Here is a 24,123-nt window from a genome sequence, read left to right as displayed (position 1 = left end):
TGGTTTGCTTACTGAGATCTTTGTCTTGAACTCTTTGCAGACAGATGCAGCTTCTAATTGCCAGGTTTTGCTTCCTTGTTCCTTAACATTCTTCCAACACAAACCCAGAAGGCCTAAGGCATCCTTCAACTCCACAGTGTTGATGCCAGGCCCCACAGTGATCAATACATATTTTACCACCTTTGTGAAGTGTGTGCAGTTCTGTGTTTGAGGAGGCTTTTGAGCAGTGTGAATGTTGGCTTCCTTGCACTCTTAGACCTGGAGTCACTTGGGGTGATGCATCCACAGACACAAGCTCTCTGGATGTGCAGGACTGCCACCTGCTACCCCACTGCAGCAGGGAAGGGAAGGGAAGGGAAGGGAAGGGAAGGGAAGGGAAGGGAAGGGAAGGGAAGGGAAGGGAAGGGAAGGGAAGGGAAGGGAAGGGAAGGGAAGGGAAGGGAAGGGAAGGGAAGGGAAGGGAAGGGAAGGGAAGGGAAGGGAAGGGAAGGGAAGGGAAGGGAAGGGAAGGGAAGGGAAGGGAAGGGAAGGGAAGGGAAGGGAAAGGGCAAAACAAATACCAAGTTCCAACATTTTCAGTGCTGTATGCATAAACTTGAGAGAAGGAAAGTAGATATTGCTCAGTGCTTCCTTCTTGTTGCAGAAATAGTGATTTATTCTGCTCACTCCCAGGATCACTTTATGCTTTCACTGATAATTACACAGGGAAAGGAGAGAAATGAATAGTGACACTAGGCTCTAAGGCCACCTATTGTACTTGGGATCTGGAAGGAGCCACAGTCTACAAGGAAGAAAAAATACTATATTTCATTAATTAATTCACATTCTGATAAAAAAAACTACGTGAAATGCAGACTGAAATTCAAAAGCACTTGCTGATGTGGAGAGAGAGAGCCAGGAGTTCATTGGGATGAATTCCTAGCTCCTGATTCTCTCTATCCTTCTTTCTGAGAAAGCCAACCTTGCCAACCAAAGAGTTAATGCAGTGCCCTGTCACTGTGTTGAACATCATCTAGTAGCACATTCAGTTTGAAACTGAAAGGAGAATGATTCAGCTAGTGGACAATATAGCACCATTGCCAAGCTGTATTCTCCTGACTCTATGGCCAGGTCATAGAGACTCTGCTTCTGTTTACATACAGTTTCTTCTTAGACTAACAGCATCAGTATTGATAATGTTTTCAAGTTGGCTGTGGATATAATCATGTCTCTCTTCCATGCCTTAGCTAATCAACTGGCAATGAATCTTGGTGGACAGGTTCTCTAAGATCCGTGTGTAGGAGCCCCATGTCTCAAATCTGCAGCACCATTTGAACATTTGAAACCCATTATTTGAACATTTTATATCCAAACTTCTCCCTCTAATGAACTACCAGTATCTGCTACTTCTGCATCGATTTTCAATTATCTGCAAATCCTTGCTGTCACCCCAGCTGACTCAGACAATCAGCATTTCACTGCAAAGTAGGTGCGCAACAGTGATGCTCAGGTAGCCTATCACTTTATACTTTGCAGAGCCATGTAAGCAAAAGGAGCATCTCTACTGTTATAGCACCGCAATCTCGTGTGTTCTCTTATGTTATATTGTGTTATCTAATTCAGGAAAATTAAGAAAGAAAAAAACCCCAAACAAATAGAAGCAACCTATGAACTGAGCTGTTGTGAAATATGTATTTATAGTTATTTGGAAAGAGAAGACGAACTCCCAAAACACAATTATATTTTTATAGCTTGTTCAGCTTGAAGAGTAATTTGGGTTCATTGAGACCTAAATTCATTCTTGAATTGTTTGTTCATTATTTGATATTACATTGCCTAGTAATACATAGCTGTCTGCTGTTTTCAAGATAGGAAGTTAGTTCTGTGTGTACTGAATGAAAGGGCTTTTTCTGGTGTATGTTCTTTTGTCATTACTACCAGCAAAAAAAAAAAAGAGAAAACCACAACACAGCCTATCATGCCAGGCAGGAAGACAGCAAATTGTCTTCATGGAATCACTGAATGGCTTGGGCTGGAGGTGACCCTAAAGACAATCTAGTTCCAACTTCCTGCTGTGGGCAGGGCTGCCTGCCATCAGCTCAGGCTGCCCAGGGCAACATACAACCTGGCCTTGAGTGCCTCCAGGATGGGGCACCCACAGCTTCTCTGGGCAGCTGTGACAGGGCCTCATTGCCATCTGAGTACAACATTCCTTCCTAACATCTACTCTAAGCTCTTCTAGTTTAAAACTGTTCCCCCTTAACCTAACACTACATATAAAATGTACCTCTCCATCTTTCTCATGGGCCCCCTTCAAGTATTGAAAGGCTGCTATGAGGTCTCCCTGGAGGCTTCCCTTTTCCAAGCTGAACAAGCCCAGCTCTCTCAGCCATTTTCATTTGGAGAGTTGCTCTAGACCTATTGTCATCTCATCTCGCCCAAAAAATGTGTTTTGTGGCCTCTTCCTTGAGAGTTTTCCAGCACCATGCCTACACTCCAAATCACAGTTACTCTTTTATCACTGTTTCCTTTCAAGTTCCAGTTACAAGCTGCTTGTTTGTCACTGTTTTGTATTCTTGACTTCTTGTCTTAGTGAATTCCTGAAGATGAGGCAGGAAATAGAAACACAGCATTTGAATTCACCGATGACTGAAGCAAACTACTAAACACTCATTAATTATAATAATTAAGGGAATGATTAAGGAAACACTTGAAAGACTCTTGTCTTTGTAAATGGTGTGCTACAGACTGACTGGCAAATACAGGCAGTATTGGAGAGACCTCTGCAGTCTCCTCTCCACATGCCTACATTTCAGCTGCAAACTTGGGCCAGGCTCTGTCCAGCTTTTTGCCCACTTCAACTCTTCTTTATTCATTTTACAAATAACTAACAACACAGGAGCTGTATTGCTGTTTGCGAAGGACAGCCACTCACGAGGCCCACCCAGCTGCTGCATGTCTCTCCCTGCAGCACTGCTGGTGTTGGGCAAGCACTGGGAAATCACAGAATCACTGAGTTGGAAAGGACCCTTAAAGGTCACCCAGTCCCATTTCCCTGCAGTGAACAGGGACACCTACAGCTAGATGAGGTTGCTCAGAGCCCCATCCAGCCTGACCTTGAGTGTCTCCAGGGATGGGTTTTTCACCACCTCACTGGGCAACCTGTTTCAGTGTCTCACCTAAATCTCCCCTCTTTTAGTTTGAAACCATTTCCTCTTGTCACAGCTAAACCGTCTGTCCCCTTCTTTCTCACAGCCCCCCTTTAGATACTCAAAGGCTGCTCTCAGGTCTTCTCTGTCCCAGCTCTCTCAGCCCGTCTTCAGAGGGGAGGATGTTCTGCCACTTGTTTTCCATATGCTTTGGGGAATAATGTGCCTCACTTGACAGGGCTTTCCTGCTGAATGAAGCCTGAAGTAAATAAGGTCAGCTCGTGCTCTTTGTTAACAATCCCATGTTTTCCCTTATCATTAGCTGTGTACAGAGCTCAATGCTGAAGATGACTGTATGCTGATTTTCCAGACTGACAAGCAGAAAATCGGCCAAATACATATTACTAAGCACATGTTAGACAGTGTTAAGCACTGGTAGATTAAAATATTGTAAAGATGAAGTGGCACATCCATCTTCAGACAACGGACATTTGAAAGATTATCTATTGCTGAGTTGTCTGACTGGCGCTCATTCCTCTTAATGAAACAGTTTTGCACCATCATGCCCAGGAAGGCAGTGTGTGGGTGGGGAAGAAGTGCTCATGGCCCTTCACTTATATGCATGACTACAGAGCAGGTTAAATGCACAGCCCCATCCCAAATAGAGAAGAGCAGTACTGTGGGGACAGCTGTCTGCAGGGCTTGTACGTGGAGCCTTGGATAGATGCAAGAGCCTTGGCAGCAATAAGATTGTCTCACCACCATAGGCAAAACTCAGCCTCTTCACCAGCCTTTGCTTCCTGTATACCTCTGGGGTAGGTGGTAGGTAAACTGAACTGGGTTTGCAGTGAAGCCTGCAATACTGGAACTAAAGAAATTCACTGGCTTATGGGTTTATAGCCAGCCACTAAAGAAAATGAGCAGAGATGTACTTTGTGACCCAGAGAGGATGGGTGATGGAGGAGTGCGAGTTCAGAAAGGGGAAAAGCTCAGACCTCCCGAACCTCTTCTGTTACTTTGTTCATGGGCAAGACACAAGGCTGGGTGGACTGCTGGCATCACCCACTTACTGTGATGCTGCCTAGGCAGACAGTGGCAACAGAGGAACCTGAAAGCCATGCTCCAAACTTGCAAAGCACCATATGAGACATAAAGTTGGCAGCAATTTCTTGAGCGTGCCTCATGTCACATTGTAAGCATTGCCCGCTGTGGACCAGGAGTGTGGGATAACTGCTGGTGCCAACCAAGCACAGCTGCAGCTGGAATGCAGCCCAGAAATGTGCCCACAGAGATTGGCCCTACCCTTATCAAGATGAGGAGACGATCAGGTTGCTTTAACAGCCACACAAGTTGTGTTTACAAGGGCTGTGAAGGGAAGCTACAGCCAAGTCCTTGTCAGTCCAACATGGAGAATGTCTTTGCTGAATGCTTCCTTTGGCTGCAAGAAAACCATGAGTTAATGTGCCACATTTATGTTATCCAGCTTGCTTGGAAGGTTGCTTTGAAGCAGCTCTGATTTGCAGCAAGTAATCATCTACCTAATTAATATTTTTAATAGAAGAGAATGAGCATAATGTAGTTATAACGACTTCAGAAGAGTGTGACCAGTTTTTACACTAAAGCCAAAGAAGATGACCCTGTAATTATGGTTCTGACAGCCTGATATCAGTCCTGGGCAAATTGATGGAATGAATGATGCAGGATTTGATTCATCAGGAATTAAAAGAGGGGAATATAATTAGTAGCAGCTAACAGGGGTTTACTGAGAATAGATTGGATTCTATTATCTCGATAGATATATACATTTTTAAATGAGATTACACGTTTAACCCATAAAGCTAATGGAATAAATAAAAAATATATGACATCACATCATTTTTCCTGTTGATTAATGAGGGCAACTACATATCCCACATGATATGTAACAGATGAAGGATAAACTGTTTAAAGGATGGTGTCTGAATGTAGTTCAGAATCTGGAAACCTGATGCTTTTAATGGGTGTTATAGGATTCAGCTGTTTCTCTCAATGGAGAGCAGGTGAAATCCAGAAACAGGTTTAGACTCAGCCTTGTATTTCTAGAGAGCCAAAGCAGAGTAACATCAGTTCTACCACATAACTAGGATTATAGAGAGACTACAGCTCCTTTAGCGTGTGAATGGCAACCAGACCAGCAACCACTGAAGCTGATTATGCTTTCTAAAGAAAAGATAAAATGACAACACTCGTTAAAAGGTTTAAAGTGGTCGTCTCTGTTCCCTGGAGCTGTCTGTGATCCTTCAGACCAAAAGGACACCAGAACTAAGGTACATTGTGCCACAAGAATCTATCCCGTAGCTTGAAGGGCAATATAGTGTTAGAGAAGCTAAGATGCAGCTCGTTATTTCTGAGGGCTTGAGGGAGTTCAGCAGCAGAAAGAGGTAAATTAGAATATTTTTAGAAATGCAGTAAAGCCATTTTTGCATTGAGAAGCAGAGACAGTATTTTGTGCAACAAATGCTGGTTATCATCCAAGCTCTATACTGTAAAAGATAAATTACTGATACAACACAAAACCCGTCTCATTGAGTTTGTTGTTCTAATTGGCTGAATCCCAGCCAAATGACAAGAAATGATTGATCTTTCATCACAGATGCATTGTGAGTTTCACTTTAGTGCACCATGAGCAATTTTACAGCAGGGTAGAGCTATTTGAATTCACCAACTTAACCGTCAGGTATTTCTGATGACATAAATTAGCTCTATGGTTTCAGCATTGCTTTTCCTCAGGTATACTTCAGATGCTGAGGCTCCATAGTAAAAACCATCTTGCACTGTGACTGAAATCTTGCCTCCCTGAATACATTGTCTTCAATGGAGGTGGATTTTCATCCAGTCTCTCCAGGAGTTTTATCAACACTGAATCATTACACTGAACTCAGCGGTAATGTTTGCCCATGCTTGCAGGGTGGGACCTATGCGTAAAGAAACAGGTCTTCTGCAAAGGGATATCTGCATAGCTGGCTCAGGTTGTTAAAACACTATTTGGTGTTGGTACACTTAAAAGCATTTTAGCGGGAGTAGCCTGGTTTCAAAAGAACAGCTTCCAACGCACTGAGAGGACATTTGATATATTTAATTCCATTCCTTTCTGCTGAATACTCATTTCCTTCAGAAGAAAAGTTCATAACTTGAGACTAACGCCATAATGTTACGATATCCACACAACAGAATGACCGATATAATGGCAAACCATAACATGCACACAGTGGTGCTAGAAGTGCCACTCTGCTCCACAGAGGCTCGAATCCCGGGGGCTGGACTCGATGATCTCTAAGGTCCCTTCCAACCCGCACGAGACTATGATACTATGATACTATGATAAACATGGTGCAATTCCACTCACTGTGGCCTCAAGCGTGACTAAGATAATTCAGCCTCCAAGCAGAGACTATACTACCAAGTATCTTGGTGAATCTTAAGCAACTACAGTGACATAAATTTCAATATAAAGTAGCCATGGTAATCTCAAATCAGATGTGACCAGTTGAAAGCCCCCAGCTTTGTCAGAAGACCTTTAGTAGTAGGCACAGGTAAAATGATCCTAAGCCACCTTCCTCAGATACACCACACAGAACTGAGGGCGGCAGAGAATGGCAAAGATGAGCTTTTGCTTCCTAGCTGGGATAGCAGAGATAACGGGCCATGCAGCATTGAGCTTTAAATATTGCATAAATAATACTGTGTCGGTTTGTTTGCCTATGTTGAGCCATTTTAAAGGCATGGAAATGAATCCAAAGGCGATGCTAAAGCAAATATCAGGAATGTCAGTGCTACTTTTGTGTATTAAAAGCATATTAGAGGTAATCATTCAAATTATAGAACAGCCCACGAAAGGCTGAGATATTTTTTTAAAAATAAAGGAAGAATGCATACATATAAAATGAAATGCATGAGTATTTTCCATATTTAGCCCTGCTGGAGAGGAAATGAGGGGAGAAGTTCAGTTTTGCTGTGCATCTCCAAAAAGAGACCTAATTGGTAAAAACTTGTTCGTAGCACAGAAGTTAACTTCCCACAACCATTCCTCCATGCTCCCATTCCTTAATGTAATTCACCACATTTAATGTAATTAATTTGGAAAGAAGGAAGAACCGTTTTCCCAAAGGAATTTCCTGACTGACAGCTGTTTTACATAATCAGTGCAGACACAGCGGTGGTGGAGCACACTCCAGCTATTACCTCCTAATGGACATTTATTTTGGTCTCCTACTGCTTTCCGCAGCAAGATAGCTGGGGAGATTCAATTTAAATTCCTTCCCCTGTAAAATTAATTCTTGAGCTAAACATGTACGCTGCAGAACCTTCTGCTCTGGGGCAGTGCCCGGTCAGTCTGCTGCCCACCCAGGGATTCCTCACAAATATCCACATCACAAAGTGCGTTTTTGAACACCCGTTCAAAAAAACCCCTCCTTCTCAATGAGAAAAATGTTGCATCTTAGAGATCAGGTTCAAGGGGAAACTTGTCAAGGTACCTGAAGGGAGGTGCAAAGAGGATGGAGCCAGGCTGTTTTCAGTGGTGCCCAGTGTCAGGACCAGAGGCAGTGGGCACAAACTGGAGCACTAGAGGTTCTCTCTGAACACAGGTTGCCCAGAGAGGCTGTGGGGTCTCCTCCTTGGAGATGAATCCTCCTGGACGTGGGCCTGGTCCCCCCAGTCTGGGTGTCTCTGCTGGAGCGGGAATTGGGATAGATGGACCTTCCACCCCTCTGGGATTCTGTGAGGGATTAATGAGGGCAACTACATTCATGTTAAGAGCCATTAAAAGCACTGGAGAGCATATATGCAACAGAAATTGTGAAGTGAAATGGACAAAAATATTGTGGAGAAAAAGCAAACTGTGTACTTCTCTACAGTGAAGAGCAAGTGGGACTGAAGGAGGACTGGAAGGTAGTAAATATGTAATATGTCCAGTATTTGTTTCTATCTAAATAACGTTTTGCTTATGTGTAGGAGGAAAATAATTGCATCTTTCCCTCCTGGCTCATTAAATGTACAGGTGGGTTATGGAATACGCCTCTAATTTTCCATTTTTATTCCATAAATGCAAAACTGTGTGTTTTCAAACCTAATTTTAATAGAACAGTAAACTTGGTATGTGTCCTCCCGCAACATATTGCACACGGACATGTTCAGCAGTAGGTGGTGTTCCCAGGGTGGAAGTGAATGTAGTTTGATATGCAAATTAAAGAGGGTTTTCTGAGGAAGGAGAGATCTGTGGGGTTTTTGAGATGGAAACTGAAGGGTATTTAAAGAGGAAAGTCTCTATAATGACAATAACTGTTCCATAGGTTTTTAAATCCTATACAACCACTCAGAAAGACGGAAGATGCACATTCTATTCCTGTTTGCTTTGTTTTCCTTGCAAATATTCATGCAACATATCGCTCTTTTAAATCATATCCTGACTGTGGAATGACTGTAGGTGTGTTTCACTGCCCAGATTTCCCTCGTATTTGCTGAGAATGTAAGTAGCAAGTCCAAATTCCCTACATGGTTTTTCAGTTCTTAAATAGGTTTTATCTCTTTTATTAGAAAATATTCACTTTAAATATTCTTTTCAAGTCATATCCCAGATTTATAGCACGTTGCATGGGATTCTTGAAAGTCACAGAATCCTTTCAAAGCTATAAATAACACTATAGGCTGACATTTTCTATTGGGTTTTACTGCTGTAAGTGTTCTTCACCCAATATACGTTTGCTTTTCTGTTTTGTTTCTTGGTTTTTATGCTACAAATATGGTCTCACATTCATTATATGACCAGAGAGCATCGCGTGAGGGACGTAACTGAGTGTGCTCAGATGCCATCCAGAAAGACACTGGCAGAGCATCATACAAATTCTTAATGAAATATAGAACTGAAGTGACAATTGCAGCCGAAAACAACCCACAAAAATCAAACACTCTAAAGAGCTTCCAAAGAGGAGGTGTGGGCTTTTCTTATTGAATGGTGGACTTTCTTAGCCTGTTTACATTCCTGTATACTTCACCAAGGTTTGCATAATATACTGTTTGTTTACGTACGATCTGACAAACCCAGTAATTCACAATCAGTGTGCTTTGTTAATTATAGTAGGTGCATTCCCTATTTATGTAGTTGAGCAGCTTGAGCTAAATTGAGAGAATAAAACCAATGAGGCAGGAAAGTCCAATTAAATGTATATTAATCAAATGCCCCCCAAATGCCTTTCCTCCCTTACACATTTTGTTGCACTTTGTGTGGAGTGCCTGTTTGATGTCAGTTGTCCTTCTATATCAGATGCTGTACCTTGGCCGATGTGCAATATTAAACATCATTGCCAAGCGCCTGCTTTTGGATTTCATCTTTTACAGATTTTATGGTTCATTTACATTTTAAACCAACCTTCTTTTTAAGATTAATTATAACGCAGAAGTTATGGGAATGGGAAAATGACTATCATGTTAAGAAATGACTACATAAAACACAGTCTGCTTTTGGTTTAACGTTCTTGCAGTAGTCTATTTTCTGCTCGGCACTGGGATAAAAAGACACTGATGGTTCTCATATAAAATTCAAAACAGAAAAGCACTTCAACAGAATACCTAAAACCTGTTCCTTTAGTACCTGATAAACATTATTAACCTGACTCAGCTTCCGGTCTAACAGCATAAAACTGGAATAGCTATGTGGGTGCCCACGTGAAATGTGTATTTTGCTGTATTGATCCATCTCTAAATGTAAGAATGTTGCTCTGATACATGAAAATTGGGTTTGCTACACAGCAGTTGTCTGTGAGTCAGAGACAAAATTCCAGTTCTCTGTAGCATTTTATGTAATAACAGGAAAGAGGCTTTGAACCAGAAGGCTGAATAAAGATCAGGAGCCAGAAAAGGGGCAGGAGGGCTGTGGGGAGCCAGTCACACATTCTGGCCCACAGCCCTGGACGTTCCTGTGCCTCACTCTGGACAGTCACTGAATTAAGTATTAGAAAACAGGCATAGGAGGCAGGAACACAACACAGCCTCACCTCCTGCCTTTTGGTGTTCTCACCTGTATGCCAGCAGATCATGGTTCACTTCTCTCTATTTCTTCTTGATTCCAGTGGTTTTCTGTTCCAGCTCCAAGATAAGGGATAGAAGGTATATCTTCCCTTCAACATTTGGGATCTTCTTGAGAGGAGTGACTGGAGTTTAAATTCTCTCAGACTGGTGAGACATCTGGCACAAGACCTTGGTTTAGGCTTTTCACTGCTAGACTACTATAAAAAGAGAGTCCAGTGGCCTTCTTCTCTTGGGTGAGAAACAGCCAGAGATATACTCTTTGGGTTAAAGGAGTGTAGAATCCAACTGCAGAAGATGAGCTGTGGGCACCTGAATCTCTGTGTGATGCACAGGAACCAGACGAGAGTGGGATTGCAGCCACACTTTTCCTACACATCAGAGACTGACATTTTACACAGGCAGATAGTGATAAGACAAGGGGAAATTGTTTTAAAGCAAAAGAGGGGAGTTTTAGAGTAGATTTTAACAGGAAGTTCTTCTCTCAGAGGGTGGTGAAGCTCTGGTACAGGCTGCCCAGAGAACTGTAGACAGCTTGGAGGTATTCAAGACCAGGTTGGATGGGGCTCTGGGCAGCCTGAGCTGGTGGAGGCAGCCCTGCCCATGGCACAGAGTGGAACTGGTTGGCTTTGAGGTCCCTTCCAACCCAAGTCATTCTGTGATTCTATGATCAGTGGTACTTGATGATATATTAATGTGGCAACATCAGGTAAGTTCCTGAAAGCAGGTTCAAGCAAGTCATCCTTTGTATTCTTTTCTAAGCTACCTTGCCATTAGCCCAACTACTCCCAGTTCAGCAGAGCCAACTGGAGATGCTCCTCTCCCTAGGTAGCTTCTTGCACCCTCATTACCCTTTACACCCCTGCCATCATAGACACACCTCCCTTTACCCCCTACTTTGCACCAGAAGTTTCCATACTCTTCAGCTGAGCTGACTCTGGGCCAATCCTGGCACCAGAAGTCGCGTTCGAAAAGATCAAAAGTAATTCTGATCCAAACATCTGAGGTAATGGCACCCAAGGCAAGAAGAGGTGAGTTCATAAGAGCTAATCAGAGGACAGAAGATTCAAGACTTGGTGGAGGCAGGAGGCCCTGCAGGCAGTTCTGATGGAGATGAAACGGGATATGTGTTTCCGGCCTAGTTAGCATTCCTTGTCAGTAGAATAAATTTTGGTAGGAGACTTAAAGGTATTGTTTTGTACTGGCATTAAACACTGAGCTCCACCTATAACATTCTTCTGGGAATGATCATTGTGCCGAACAGGAAAAAAAAAGGAGTCTCTTCCTTATCTCCATTCAAATCATTCAAATGAGTTATATAATTGTTTGCATTACCTGAGGATTCAATAACAGGCATTAATACTGACTATTGAATTTTCTACAGTGAGAGGCTTTTCAGGAGAGGACTTCTGAATTAAAGAGGTTTCATCATACAGTTTTACGTATTTAAAAAGCAATCATCTTTGGGGGTTGCATTACCACAGGGTATTTATCACTATACCAGAGGAACAGCATCCTATGCGAAGGTGAGGCTTCCATTGAATTAAGAAGGTTTATTGGAGTATGCATTCAACATGCATACTAGATGGCATTTAACAGGATTCAAACTGTGCACTCTGGACCAGTTAATTGGAGCCTTCTGATTGCTTTTCCAAGTTACGACAGAAGTAGTTTAAAGAACGTGACATCCCTCGGTGAAAGAGCATGGAAACCAGACAACTTTTAAGAATAGCCCTAAATAACAAAACTCAAATGTCATCTTCAGTTCAAGAAACCCTTAAAATCAAAGACTGCAAAAAAATCTTCGAAGGAATACCAAGGTAAGTGCATTTCCAATTAGTTTCCTTCTACTGCATGAAGTTCTAAGTAAAAAGACAAGTATATGTTTTTCTTAATGAGGAATAAATAAAATATACACAGCTTTATGATTGCTCTTTCCATTAGTAACACCTCTATGGGACCTGGTTATATATTTCTTTTTAAGAAAAGATGGCTGCTGGCAATCTGTGTTAATCTGTTTGAATTTGAAATATTGAACTGAAATAAAATTAAAACACGTGCTCTGTGCATACATTATGCAGGCATGAAGTACTTTATGCATGAAGTATTGTGGATAGATATTCTTCTCAGAAGGAAAAGAAGGTGTTTTAAAACATATAGATCTGATTACTTTCCGGGGATATCAGGCTGAGCAGGTTTGCCTTATCTCAGCATTGTTTTAAAAGCAGACTCGCAGAGAACTCTGAATCAAAGATTTGATACAATCCTCTGACATTTCATGATATACACCATAGAGGCTTTTCAGTTTATTCTTCTATTACTGCATCTTCAAAATAAATAAATAAATAAATAAATAAATATCAGAAACACAGACAAGAATTAAATATATGGATTAGTTCATTCTGCCTCCTAGCAAAATAACGGAGCTTGTTGCATATTTATAGAGCACTCCATCCACCCCCCTGGCCTTCCGGAAAGGCAGTTTGATTTATTGTTTTGCAGAAAGGGAAGACTGAGGGACAACGGAACTGGGAGGACTGCCCAAAGTCGTACATTGGATAAAGTAATAGAAGCAAAAGGAAAACAGGAAAAACAGAAAAAAAAGAAAAGCCTACATATCTCCCATAGCAAAAGAAGAATTATCTCCAGTATTATTATTAAATTACAACAGAAAACCTTATACTCTCTACTTTCTTCCCTCCTTCGTTGTGCAGTAATGTTCTTCTGGCTAAATGGCTCAATGGTAATTGGAAACCCAAACCTATTCCTCAGCCTAAAAAACTGCCCTGTGCTTAAGTGAACATAATAAAGAAACACTTAAATGAAAGAGAAACAAAAATTTGGATTTTTTTTCTTTCCAGAAAAACAAAAGCTGTGGGACTTGTTTCCTTCCAAAATCCTACATTCATGTACTGATTATGGAGCATAGCCCAGGGTCTTACTACAGAACAACTCAAATCACCATCTCTAAGAAAATGTTAATAGCAACTTATGCCATTGCTTGGTTCATGAACGCCAGGTGACTCCAGCTTGTATTTTAGTACCAAAAAGGGACTCACTGTTCTCTTCAAAGTTAACCAGCCTTTAAGCCTAGGACTGTGCTGGTGTCCTGGCTATGTCCACCTTGCACCCGGCAGCATCCTGAGCTCAAAGACAAGCCCCAGCACCAGGTGTCTTTTCTGTGGAAAGGCTTAATTCTGCTAAAGCCCTGGGTGCCCACTGCTCTGGCATTTACTAAGATAAGGAACATCGCTGCTTTTTATAGAAGGTCCCACTCTGTCTTCCCCCTGCACCTCAGGCCATCTTTTCTCTCTCCTCTTCTGCAACACAGCTATTGGGAAAATTACAGAGAAAGCTATGCCTGATCCTATGGCAGAGCACTGCAAAAAGGAGAGCATTAAATGCAAATGCAGCTGAGATTTCTCCTGGAAGTAATGAGCACACTGGCAGTTTCTGCAAATGGTTTCGACACCTATTTTAGCCCTGAGCTCATGCTTGGAGCCACTGTGTAGCAGTTCAAGGGCAGCCACTGGCAAACAGAGGTCCTTAAGTTTTGTCCACATAGAAAAGGGGATTTAAATTTGTTAAAAATCTTAATCAGGACTCCAGAGTCAAATTACCTGCCCTGTAAATTGCTAAGACGTGTGTTACTTCTGGTCTAGGTTGGCATTTACTCAAAACTTGAGCAGGAAATCGTTCTATTGTCTATGTGTTTGTTTGTTTCATTATTCAAATTAACAGATGCACTTACAACAATTTGGTATTTTTTCTGTCTATAATATACAAATCCCATGGAAGCCTGCCAAAGAATTTTCTTAGCAACCAACCCTCTTGCCTGATGCACATGATTAACTACAACAGTCTGTTAAAAGCCTAAAATAAACCTGTCTTTTTTATTTAGAGTTTCATATAGTGAAATAAAATTAATTGGTAATGAACTTAGCACAGTTTAACGAGAATTTATTTATTTTTATGGAGGCTGAACACTCAAGGGATGTCACGGTAAAAGCAAATGTTGCCATAAAGGCAAATCTGCTGGGATCAGTCCAATAACTGTGAGCTCAGGTAAAGTAAAAGCACTCACCAGGGAATGGTATTGGCTGTCCTGTGATTAATATGTAAATCTGCTTGTTCCTGCTTAGCACATAACATCACCGTAGAAACCATCCTTCTCCACCAAGCAGTTGTAAATTCTGTTGTGAAACCTTGACGAGGCATTTCTGCTTCCAAGCGAGTAAATATTTTGGAGAGAAGCACACAGACTGGGCACCGCTTCCCAAGTATCTGGAAGGTGAAAACTAATCATTTTCAGAAAACAGAAGTTGTAGTTGCAAAGCATCTGAATCCAGATATGAGAAAATGTAATACAACATCTCCATCTCTTTTGTTTGTCTAGATAATGCTCTTAGTCTTTGCTTAGAATGCTCTCCATTGGTTTTCAGGTCTCTAAATTAGACCCGGAGTGCAGACTGATGGTATATAAAAAAGGATTAATTTGTCTAAGTTGTGAGCATGAATACTATGAAAAGAAAGAAAACAACAGAATCTGAGGTGAAGACTGGTACTCAAACTCAGCCTTCCAGATACGTTTTCATGAGCCAACCATCCACATACACTGCAGTCACCCAAAACCTTGCAGATATTTAGCGCTCTCTAGGTTTTTAGACAGAAGTAGAATTTAAATACCCCATTTCAAAAAATAATTGAATTATAGAAACATAGAATCATTTCTCCAAGTCTTTGACTGGATGTTTTTCTGGCACTGAGAAAAAAGAACACAGCATAGCAACTATTAAGTAGAGGAGAAAACAACAACAACAAAGGAACAACAAAATGCAGCATTAAACAGCTGAGGACCTTAAGTAGCTGTTTGTTCGGGTCTTTTAAATGCTTTATGGGCAATGGCAGCTTTAGTGATCTCATAGGAAGGATGACTTCTCTAAACCTGCTTGTTGAAATTTCATGATATGCCTCCAAATGCAATCCTCCTGATTTGTGTCTGCTGTAGAAAACTACAGTACGTCACCATGACTCTTCTCTTCACAGATGACCCACAAAATCTCATGAAACAGCTGCAATGAAGTGAGGTGGAATGACCAAAATACTGGGATGGAGAATCATACTTGCCTGAGCTATGGCATGGTAATAAAATTCAGTGACAGCTACCAAGTGCCCCTGTTACTCATGTCTGCAGCCAGGGGATGGGAAAGGGCTTCCATGGCTGTCTAGGGAAGCACAGTGGCATGCCTCAGTACACAGTGCTTTTGCCTGATGCTGTCTCTAACATATATACCTCCATTGCAGAGTATAAAATGCCCTTGAATTAATGATCTGTTTTGGTTAAGATTTGATCTGTGCCTAAACTTCTGAATGAGTGCTGCAGAAAATGGTCTCACAGGAGAGGAATCTCTTTTCAGCTCCTCGTCTCCCACTATAGAGAAATCTGTCACTTCTCATGGATTTGATACGTCCACAGGATCTGGATTGTGGATTAATTCTGCAGGGATCCCGAGAAAAATACAGCTCCTCCATCTGGTATTTGCTGTCCGGCTGCAGAAAGACTGGTTTTCTGCAATAAGATCATTGCTTGAGGTGGCAAGAGAAGATAACTCAAGCTGAACCACTCCACCCCTAGAGCCAACTGCTGTTAAGGATGGGGAAGGAGTCTCTTCTTTTATGTACAAGGCATTAGTTCAGTTCTCATTAATTTCAATTAGAAGTTGATGAAGTTCTTTGGTTTATTACACTGCCATTTGCACTACATTTTCAGACTGCAGTAAGACATTAAATATTCTCACAGGCGGTAACTGTTCACAGGGGATTTTACTCAGGGCAAGACATGTAATGAAACCCAGCTCATTATTATTATTAATTATTTGCATTACTTTACTGCTTAGGAGTTGTAGTGAAGGATCAAGACCTCATTGCATGACGCACCAAGTCAGAACAAAAAGGCCATTACTTCCTTAATTGTTACAGACCTAAGGTCCTTCATGGCATAGCCCAGCTTGGGAGCCCGTGTTTGGACTTTCACCCTTCCAAAAGCCATTTGGATTGCTCATCAGGTGCTCAGCCTGCCATACAGAACGCCCTTCCTCACCCAGCCAACCCCTGAGGAAGCCCTTGAGCTGAGGCCTAACCCTGCTCACAGCAGCCCCAGAGGACCTCGACCCACCTCTTGAAGCCTCTTTGGTGCTGAGGAGAGATGGCCTCTCACAGAAGCATCTCCCAGCCCTGTCCACATCACAGCAGCACAGCCTGAGAGGCAGAAGCTCTCCCATGCAGAGCAAACACTGAATGATTTTATCAGTGTTGCACAGAATGGCCTCTGGAAGATAAGGCAGTCATGTTTGGCACCTGGCTTTGCTGTGGAGGTCTGAAAGTCTTTCCAATCGTATCAGATGGCTTTCCCAAGGCAAAAGAACGCTACTGGCTCTCCATGGTCCAAAGCTGACACAAAGGATTCAGGGGAGGCAGGCAAGAATAATGCAGAGCCTACTCTTAGGCTATCCTTTTAAATACATGGCATACCTTTTAAATGCAGGGAGAAAAAAAAAAGGTGTGCAGAAAACAGTTGCCAAAACCTTAGCACTTTGCTGACAGCCACCCACATCCCAAAAGAGAATGCTTCACTGGAGTCATTTTAACAAGCACTGTATGTACACTAAAAACTGCTCATTCCTCTGTCAGAAATACCAAGAGCTCCTAGATGTCTGATTTCTAAGGGCTATTAGTTCACCCGATCACTGGGTGACCTGGAGCACATGGCATCTCTCAAGCCCCAGCACTGGAGAGGAGCTTGAATGAAGGACCTATGAAAAGACAGGGAATTCTGTGAACATTTCCTCCTAGTAAAACTGGGAATTCAGCAGTTTTATGTGTTAAGACCTATCAAATGTATTTACGTAAGCGTAGACTCCAGATTTGCTGGGATACAGACATGGGAAGATAGTGGATTTATTCAAATCAGCTCTGCCTGGCCTGGAAGCTTATTTCCGTGTTGTGGCATCTGATTATACAAAAACACTTTGAAAGTCTCATCTTGTCACAAACTGAAAGAAGGCAATACAGTGGTTTATGGCATTGGAGACTCTCTTTAGACATATACTGTGAATTTAAAAGGCCATCCAGTAATAGGAGCAGGCAGATAAAATAGGTAGTTATGTACAAGAACATAAAAGGCATTCAAAGAATTACAAAATTTACCATGCCTCCGACAGCCAATGATTGGTTCTAATAAGTACAACAGAACTGCAGATAAGAGATTTCATTATTAAACAAACGAAAGGAGAGACACAGAATTGATAGCAACAAGAAACAATCAGACTTTTTCAAATAGTTCAATATATCTTCAGTCACGTCATGCCACAGATTTGGTTGATAAATGCAGAAACGCCAATTTAGGTTACAAAATATATGTGCGTACAAGGGATTTCAATAGTTACCAATTATACTTCAGCACAACTGCAACTAAAATTGTAGATGATAAAACCAGTTAACTGATGGATCTCAGGCATCAGCATGCAGAGGGAATCATCAAAGGAAGTGCATTTGCAGTGTGTTGCCACGTCTCGTCATGTTATTTAACTTTTATCAGTGAGCTGGAAGGAAATACAATAATGCTGATAAAGTTTGCCAATAAAGCAAAAATTGGAGGACTGCTAAGTAACAAAAAGGAGCTCTCTTCCCTCCAGCAGATGTGAACACAAGCCAACAAAGAGAATTCATTTACAGTGAAGCCAAATAGCTACATACTTGGGAAAAGAACATCATTTGTGCTTGTGGGAGCAGGGATTATGTCCTAGGGAAAAGAAAAGAAGTTGAGGAGTCACAGTAGATGATGAACCAATCATGAAGCTCCAGCATACAGTGATGGCTTAAAGGGCTCACGCGATCTCTGAATGCTGAGTAAGAGCAGGGGCTTCTATGAGCTCTGCATCTGACACTGTTTACTTGAAAAATGACATTTCTGGCTTCAACAGAAGCAGTGGGAAACCATTGCTCACCACATCAGTCCTTTGTCATCACATTAGCTGGGTGCAAAAGGCATTAAGCCTGTCCATGTGAAAAACAGTAGGGCTAATAGCAATAAGTTGGATCTATAGGTTCCATTAGATATCAGAGATACGTGGAATTGCAATACATTTGAGTACATTTAATTATTTAATTATACTCTTAATTGTGATATATTCAAGTAATTGTCATAAAATTTTAATAGAGCTCCTAATCAAATTACCAGATCTTTGGAGTTGCAGCTACATTTTCATTAGTGTTTTGGGCAAACCACTACAATCAATAATAAATAATAATTATTACTAATTAAGAGATAAAGCACAGAATTTGTGCTTGAGTCCTAGCTCCCTTAGTTTTGAAGATACTCTCATCCACGTTCTATTGTATCTCAGAGTCATCTCTAATAACGACACTAGCAGACACCTGCACCAATTTGCCTCTGCCTGACTAGCTCCTAAGGAGAGAACCACACAAAACTGGGGATCGTAAGGACAGCAAGGGACTGGGGAGCCTGAATTTCCAGAGAAGATAAAGGCAGCTTGTCTTGTTTAGCCTCCTGAAGCAAAGCGGTAGTTTTTCACTGCAGAAATACCTTGGTGCTTGTGGAGAGCCAAATAAGAATTACCAGGGTAATTCTGGAAGTCGGAGGCTTTTTCATCACTGAAGCAGCAAAAACAGCTGGGTAGAAGGAAGCACAGGACACAAAAGCCAACTTATGTTCAGACTGAGCTAAATCAGATTAAGCCAAAGATTATATGACACGGTTTCATGTCTGAGCAGAGGACTGGATTTGTTAATCAAAAGGTTCCCTTCTGCTCCTATGCTGTTACACTGAAAGAGGAGGTTAGGAGTAAGTGCACCTGCAGGTTATGTAGGAGCTATTCAAAGGTCATAACATGGAATAGGAAGGAAAGTTTCTTTCTGGAAAATAAAGAGGTTTAGGGGATCAGGGTGCTATTGGGTTTTGCATGACTGCAGTGGGGCACAGTGCCAGACTGAGATGGAATGGAGGATCTCTAAAAAGGAGATAAGCGGAAGGCTTGGGAAAAGCGTACAACACTGGTGCTGCTTTAAGGCTTCTCACACACATGCACTGGCTCTCACTGTTTTCTTTTCTGCACACAAAGCACAAACTGCAGGTAGTTTATAAGTGGTGGAAAGCCCAGAGGCAGAAGTGCTTGCCTTTAGGAGACCTCTGAGTTAGAAGCAGGTGAAGAGCTGCTGTCTGTGGGACAAACTGCCAGCAAGAGATGTGCAAAGAGTGTTCCAGTAGGAAGGAAAGTAACTTCATCTGCTGTTGAGGCTGCCTTGAGGGTACAGCCCCAGCCTTAACCTTTATAAGCACCAGAACTGTCTACGCTGCTTTGTCCTAGAGGGGTTTGGGAGCCTGTGAGATGTCCACGGTCCCCATTGCTGTAGCTGGGCCCCTCAAGAAGGCTCAACGCCCACAGCACTGAGCTTCACAGGAAAGAGAAGACCCCTCACACCATAAGCAGGCAGTCAGCACAGCAGCTGACCTCAAGCTTACGTTTGGTTTGCAGCCAGTTTCTAGGTCAGCATCCGTGAACACCTCCCTCACTACTTTGAATTTTCAATGACCAGGAGACTGCTCAGCTCCTGAAGAATCACTATGTGAGGTAAACCTCACATTACATGCAACAAGCCCAGTGGCCTGGTTGCTTGGGAGTACTTTGGGGCCACTGCCTGAGTACTCTCGGACCACATTTAAAGCAAAGTGTTTGATAAACAGTTTTGAAACAAAGTAGATGAGAGCATCTGAGATCAGTAGGTAACTGACTTCCTTCACATTTATGTTGTCCTTCACTAGAAGGAACTTAATTCTGAGGTGTCTCAGTCCTTTGAGCGGAAGAAACTCTCAGAAAGGGTTACAAATGTGCCTAAGTTAGCCAGTACTTCCCTGGGCACATCACTGTTCTTGTCATGCAGGAGAAGAAGAAACACAGGTACAAGAACCTACGGTTACAGAGAGGCTGCCACTTGCTGTGCTGGCTTCCATGCAAAGACAGATGAAAACACAGTACCCCAAGTCTGAAACAGGACTGGATGTGTCTATTTACAGAGCAGCTGAGCCTTCTTCAAGGTACCTGGAGCCACAAGTTCTAAGCAGCCCTGAGAAGATCAGATTCTGCATGCTTGTATCCATTCTGTGAGACAGAGATCCTGATAACACAGGTTTATCTCACTGACTACTTGTATTCAGCCTATCTCATGTAGCACTCAGCGTACAGCACGAACAAGCTCCAATCTCAGAGTCATAGCAATGGAGACTTGAAATATTTTCCTGAGCAATTCCAAAACCAGGTTGTCATCTCTTGTCAGGAAAACAAAGATATTACTGAACAAAATGATCACAAGATGGAACGCGTATTTTGAATTTTCATTATTTTATCATTGTTTTTTCTCATTATCTTTGTTTCTTAAATGTACTTTCTATTACTTTGACTCCTCCTGCTTCTAATCTTCAAGGTTTTCCCCATAGCAACAGGTTTTAAAATTATAGCTAACAATCTCATGGGAACTGCAAGACTTGGTGGCTCTGAAATGCAATGAACTCCCTGAGGTTCAGTATCACAGACGTAAACATGCTTCCCATAGAATTCTATCCAAATAAACACAAAGTCTGGGAGAACTAAGTGTTCTTTTGACTGGGTTTTAATTACATAACTAGGAAAAAAGAAAACCCATTTAATAAAATTGTAGAGGAGATCTCATGTTTTCAGTGTGTTGTAATGAAGTTGAAAGTGAAGTTAAAAGCTTTTGTAGGTAGAGGCATAACACAGAACCCCACCAACGTAAGTTTATATTGAGACTACTGAAAACCAGAGCCAATCTGAAGGTTTAATCTGCTGGGTGTTATAAAAATCTCCTGTACAGGGATGGAAGAATAGAGAAGCAAAGTTGGTGAGATTCACAACATTACATACTTAAGCGTTTCTGCTAAGCTCCTCTTCCAGCTATCAATGCCACCTTTGAGTGCTTCATGGTGCCTGCAAAAGACCTTGCAAGCCATTAAAGGATGAGTTTACTTTCCTCATATGAGCTTTTCCTCTTCCATCAGGCCAACCCTCTCTCTCTGCCTGTGCCAGCCAGTCTGCCTGCTCCCACTGCAGGGTATAAGTACCTTTTGAGGCAGCAAAAGATGTGATGAGAGCGGTTAAAGATCTGGATCATGGTCTGCAAAGTCACTGAACGGTCTAGCATTGCAGATGACAAGGGAAATAGGCTCCCTGGAGCTCTGCAGTTAATTAACCTCATAAGTATAAAATATGAACTCACATTATCAGGATCATACTGATGCAATTGCACAGAGCAACATATAAACAATCATAAATAAGGAGCGAGAGAGAAGGTAAGCAACCAAATGACCATTTTGCTGGATGTCCCTTCATCTCCATGAAATTACAATAGTTATCTGGACAACGAGATGCATTCAACTCTAAAATTAATCTCTTTCTCTTTTTTTTTTCTTCTTTCCCTTTTTTTTCCTCTGCAGGGGAGACATTTATTTACACAATTATCCTGCTTACATCACCATGGACTATACATTGCCTCAGGCTGGGACAGGAAAAGTCAGAAGCAGAAAAAACCTTTTAAAAAGATCTAACAACGACTTTCTTCATTCTAGTGAACAACTCACATCACCTATTCACCTCTTAATGCTGAATGCTCTTAGCATCGCTTTATCAAGCTAAATGACTGCATAGCCACATCCTCTCAGATACAGCTTATGAAAATAAAGAACAAAACATAGTAAAAAAATAAAATAAAACAGTGTGTGCGAAAAAAAGATGACAGAAGTGGTTGTGAAAATATCATTTCTGCTGTGAAGCAGGAAGCCATACGAGAGGAGTATCCATTCTCTCTCTATAGGCCCAGTGACCAGTCCTGCTATATGTGAAAACCTGCACTTCTAAAGACCACACTGTGAAAATGATGGCTCATATACTGCGGCCTCTGTGGCTCAAAGCTGAGCCTCCCCATTCTTCTAAACCCTTTATGAGTAAGGCACTGCTCAGCATTGCAGAGCATACTCACCTTCCAACGATTCTCTTGGTGATTAAGGTGGTCATAGCCAAGGCCTACAAGTCCATAAAGAAGTGGCTTTTATGTCAGATATTTGCATATGGTAGATGATGTGTGGTAGCACACAGCATCCCAAATATTTAGAACAAAAAATATTCAACAAATGGACCTAAAATGCCCAGGTTTGGACAAACCTCACTAGCAGCGCATGCAGACATCTAAGCAGACTTTAGGGAAGTCAATGGTGCCCTCTAAAGGAAACTCATGAGACATACAAGAGTTCTTGACAGTTGTATGCACTGCCCATATGGCCCCTGTATGATCCATAGACTATTTTGGAGTCATAACTTAATTAATAAGCTAACAAAATACAGAGTCCTTCATATCACATCTTGATCTGAGAAAGGTGGCCTGTGTAAGGTTCATTGGTTTGGATTTTTTTCCTCCTCAAACATTTGCTGTCCAGGGTAAGAAAGTGTTTTCAACCCTAGATGCATGAGAGTTGTTAGGAGCATGACCCCAGATCAGGAAAGAAAGCTGCTTCAAACAGGCTCACAGAAGTAAGAGTGTGCCAGAATGCACTTCATAAAGCGTTATCCAGGCCTAAAAAACACAGAACAGCAGTATTTAAACAGAAGAACTCTCAGTAACAGCAAACTTAAAGATGACAAGTTTTGCTGTAAGGGACTACAGAGGTAACACCCAAATCCCAAGCCGTGAGCTCTGGCTGAATGCTACAGCCAAGGGCTGCCATTGGGCCAAACAGGGGAAGAGCTCCTGAACTCTGAAGTACAAATTTGCAGATTTATATAGGGGTTAAAAGAATTTCAGGATGACAACAATCTGCTTCCCAGGAAGATTCATCTTACTTGGAATTCAATAGGCTCTGCAATGCTCCACTCCTCAGAAAATCAGGCTCGTTTGTCAACTGCCACTCATTAAAATGAGGATTCACTGAATCAGGGTTTGGATGGACTCTAAGCCTCAGAGTGCAATTTACAATTGAGAGGAATACGGGAATATTAATATTGCATCAAATATTTCTAGTGAATGTTGTAAATGTTGTTCATGCCACGTAAATGGTGGATATCTTTCCTGGATTGCAGGATGCTGGGATTTATCAACTTAAGCAAAACTGCATCCTGTGCCATCATATGCAGTGGATTCAGTAGAAACAAAATCCAAGAGGAAAAAGATCAGAAGACATGAAAGTACTCTTAAGAAAACATTTAATGCTATATTCGTGCATTTCTCTGATAGAAGAAATTACACATTGCAACTCGTTCCAGGACAGAAAACTGGCTGAATGCCTTTTGCATTCCAGTATTTGAGATTCAGACAGAGGATGCCTATATACACATGAAAACGGAGCAGTGCCATCTAATGAATGAGAACTCAGACATTTTTAGTCTAACTTCTACCAGCAGAGACACAGAGAAGGGCTCCGTGCCCCTCATTTCCTCAGGGTTTCCACGTGGGTGCCATGAGGCCAATAGGCTCAGGGAGCTCTGAGACAAACTTCCAGTGAAACCAAGGCAGTGTTGTTGTTACTCTCCAGGATGGGTTATGAGACAAAGAAAGGTACACACAAAGAAAGCAAACAAACAAACGACTGCTGGTTAAATAAGAATCGTGCCCCAGGACCCAGAGCTTGGTTCACACAGGCAGTTTAAGGTTTAGTTTCAGGAGAACACAAACCCACATTTAGCTTTATAGCTACAAGAAGGTTGGGTACAAGAGTTCAGTTAGTGCCCTTTGACAATACAAACAGCACTTCTTCATGCTGACTACTAGTAATTAACTGATCTTTAGTGAATTACAGAAGGTGGGTTATCCATCCTTGCCATGAGAATTACTAAGCAAGGCCAAAAACTTC

At 41.8% G+C, this 24,123-nt stretch overlaps 1 protein-coding gene across 2 annotated transcripts in view; it reads right to left on the bottom strand.

The window, feature by feature from the left end:
• Positions 1-14,133: 14,133 nt before the first annotated feature.
• Positions 14,134-24,123, bottom strand: part of LCA5 (lebercilin LCA5) — a 31,350-nt gene continuing 21,360 nt past the window's right edge. For both annotated transcript variants that reach the window (XM_085541954.1, XM_085541955.1), the window contains one exon: positions 14,134-14,474. In XM_085541954.1, the coding sequence (XP_085398080.1) occupies positions 14,329-14,474 (146 nt within the window). In that variant the 3' untranslated portion in view covers positions 14,134-14,328. The remainder of the gene's footprint in view (positions 14,475-24,123) is intronic.

This window comes from Coturnix japonica, chromosome 3, assembly GCF_054131305.1.
Source record: "Coturnix japonica strain WE chromosome 3, WE-NBRP24, whole genome shotgun sequence".
NCBI lineage: Eukaryota > Metazoa > Chordata > Aves > Galliformes > Phasianidae > Coturnix > Coturnix japonica.
This window is presented reverse-complemented; position numbering and strand designations above follow the sequence as displayed.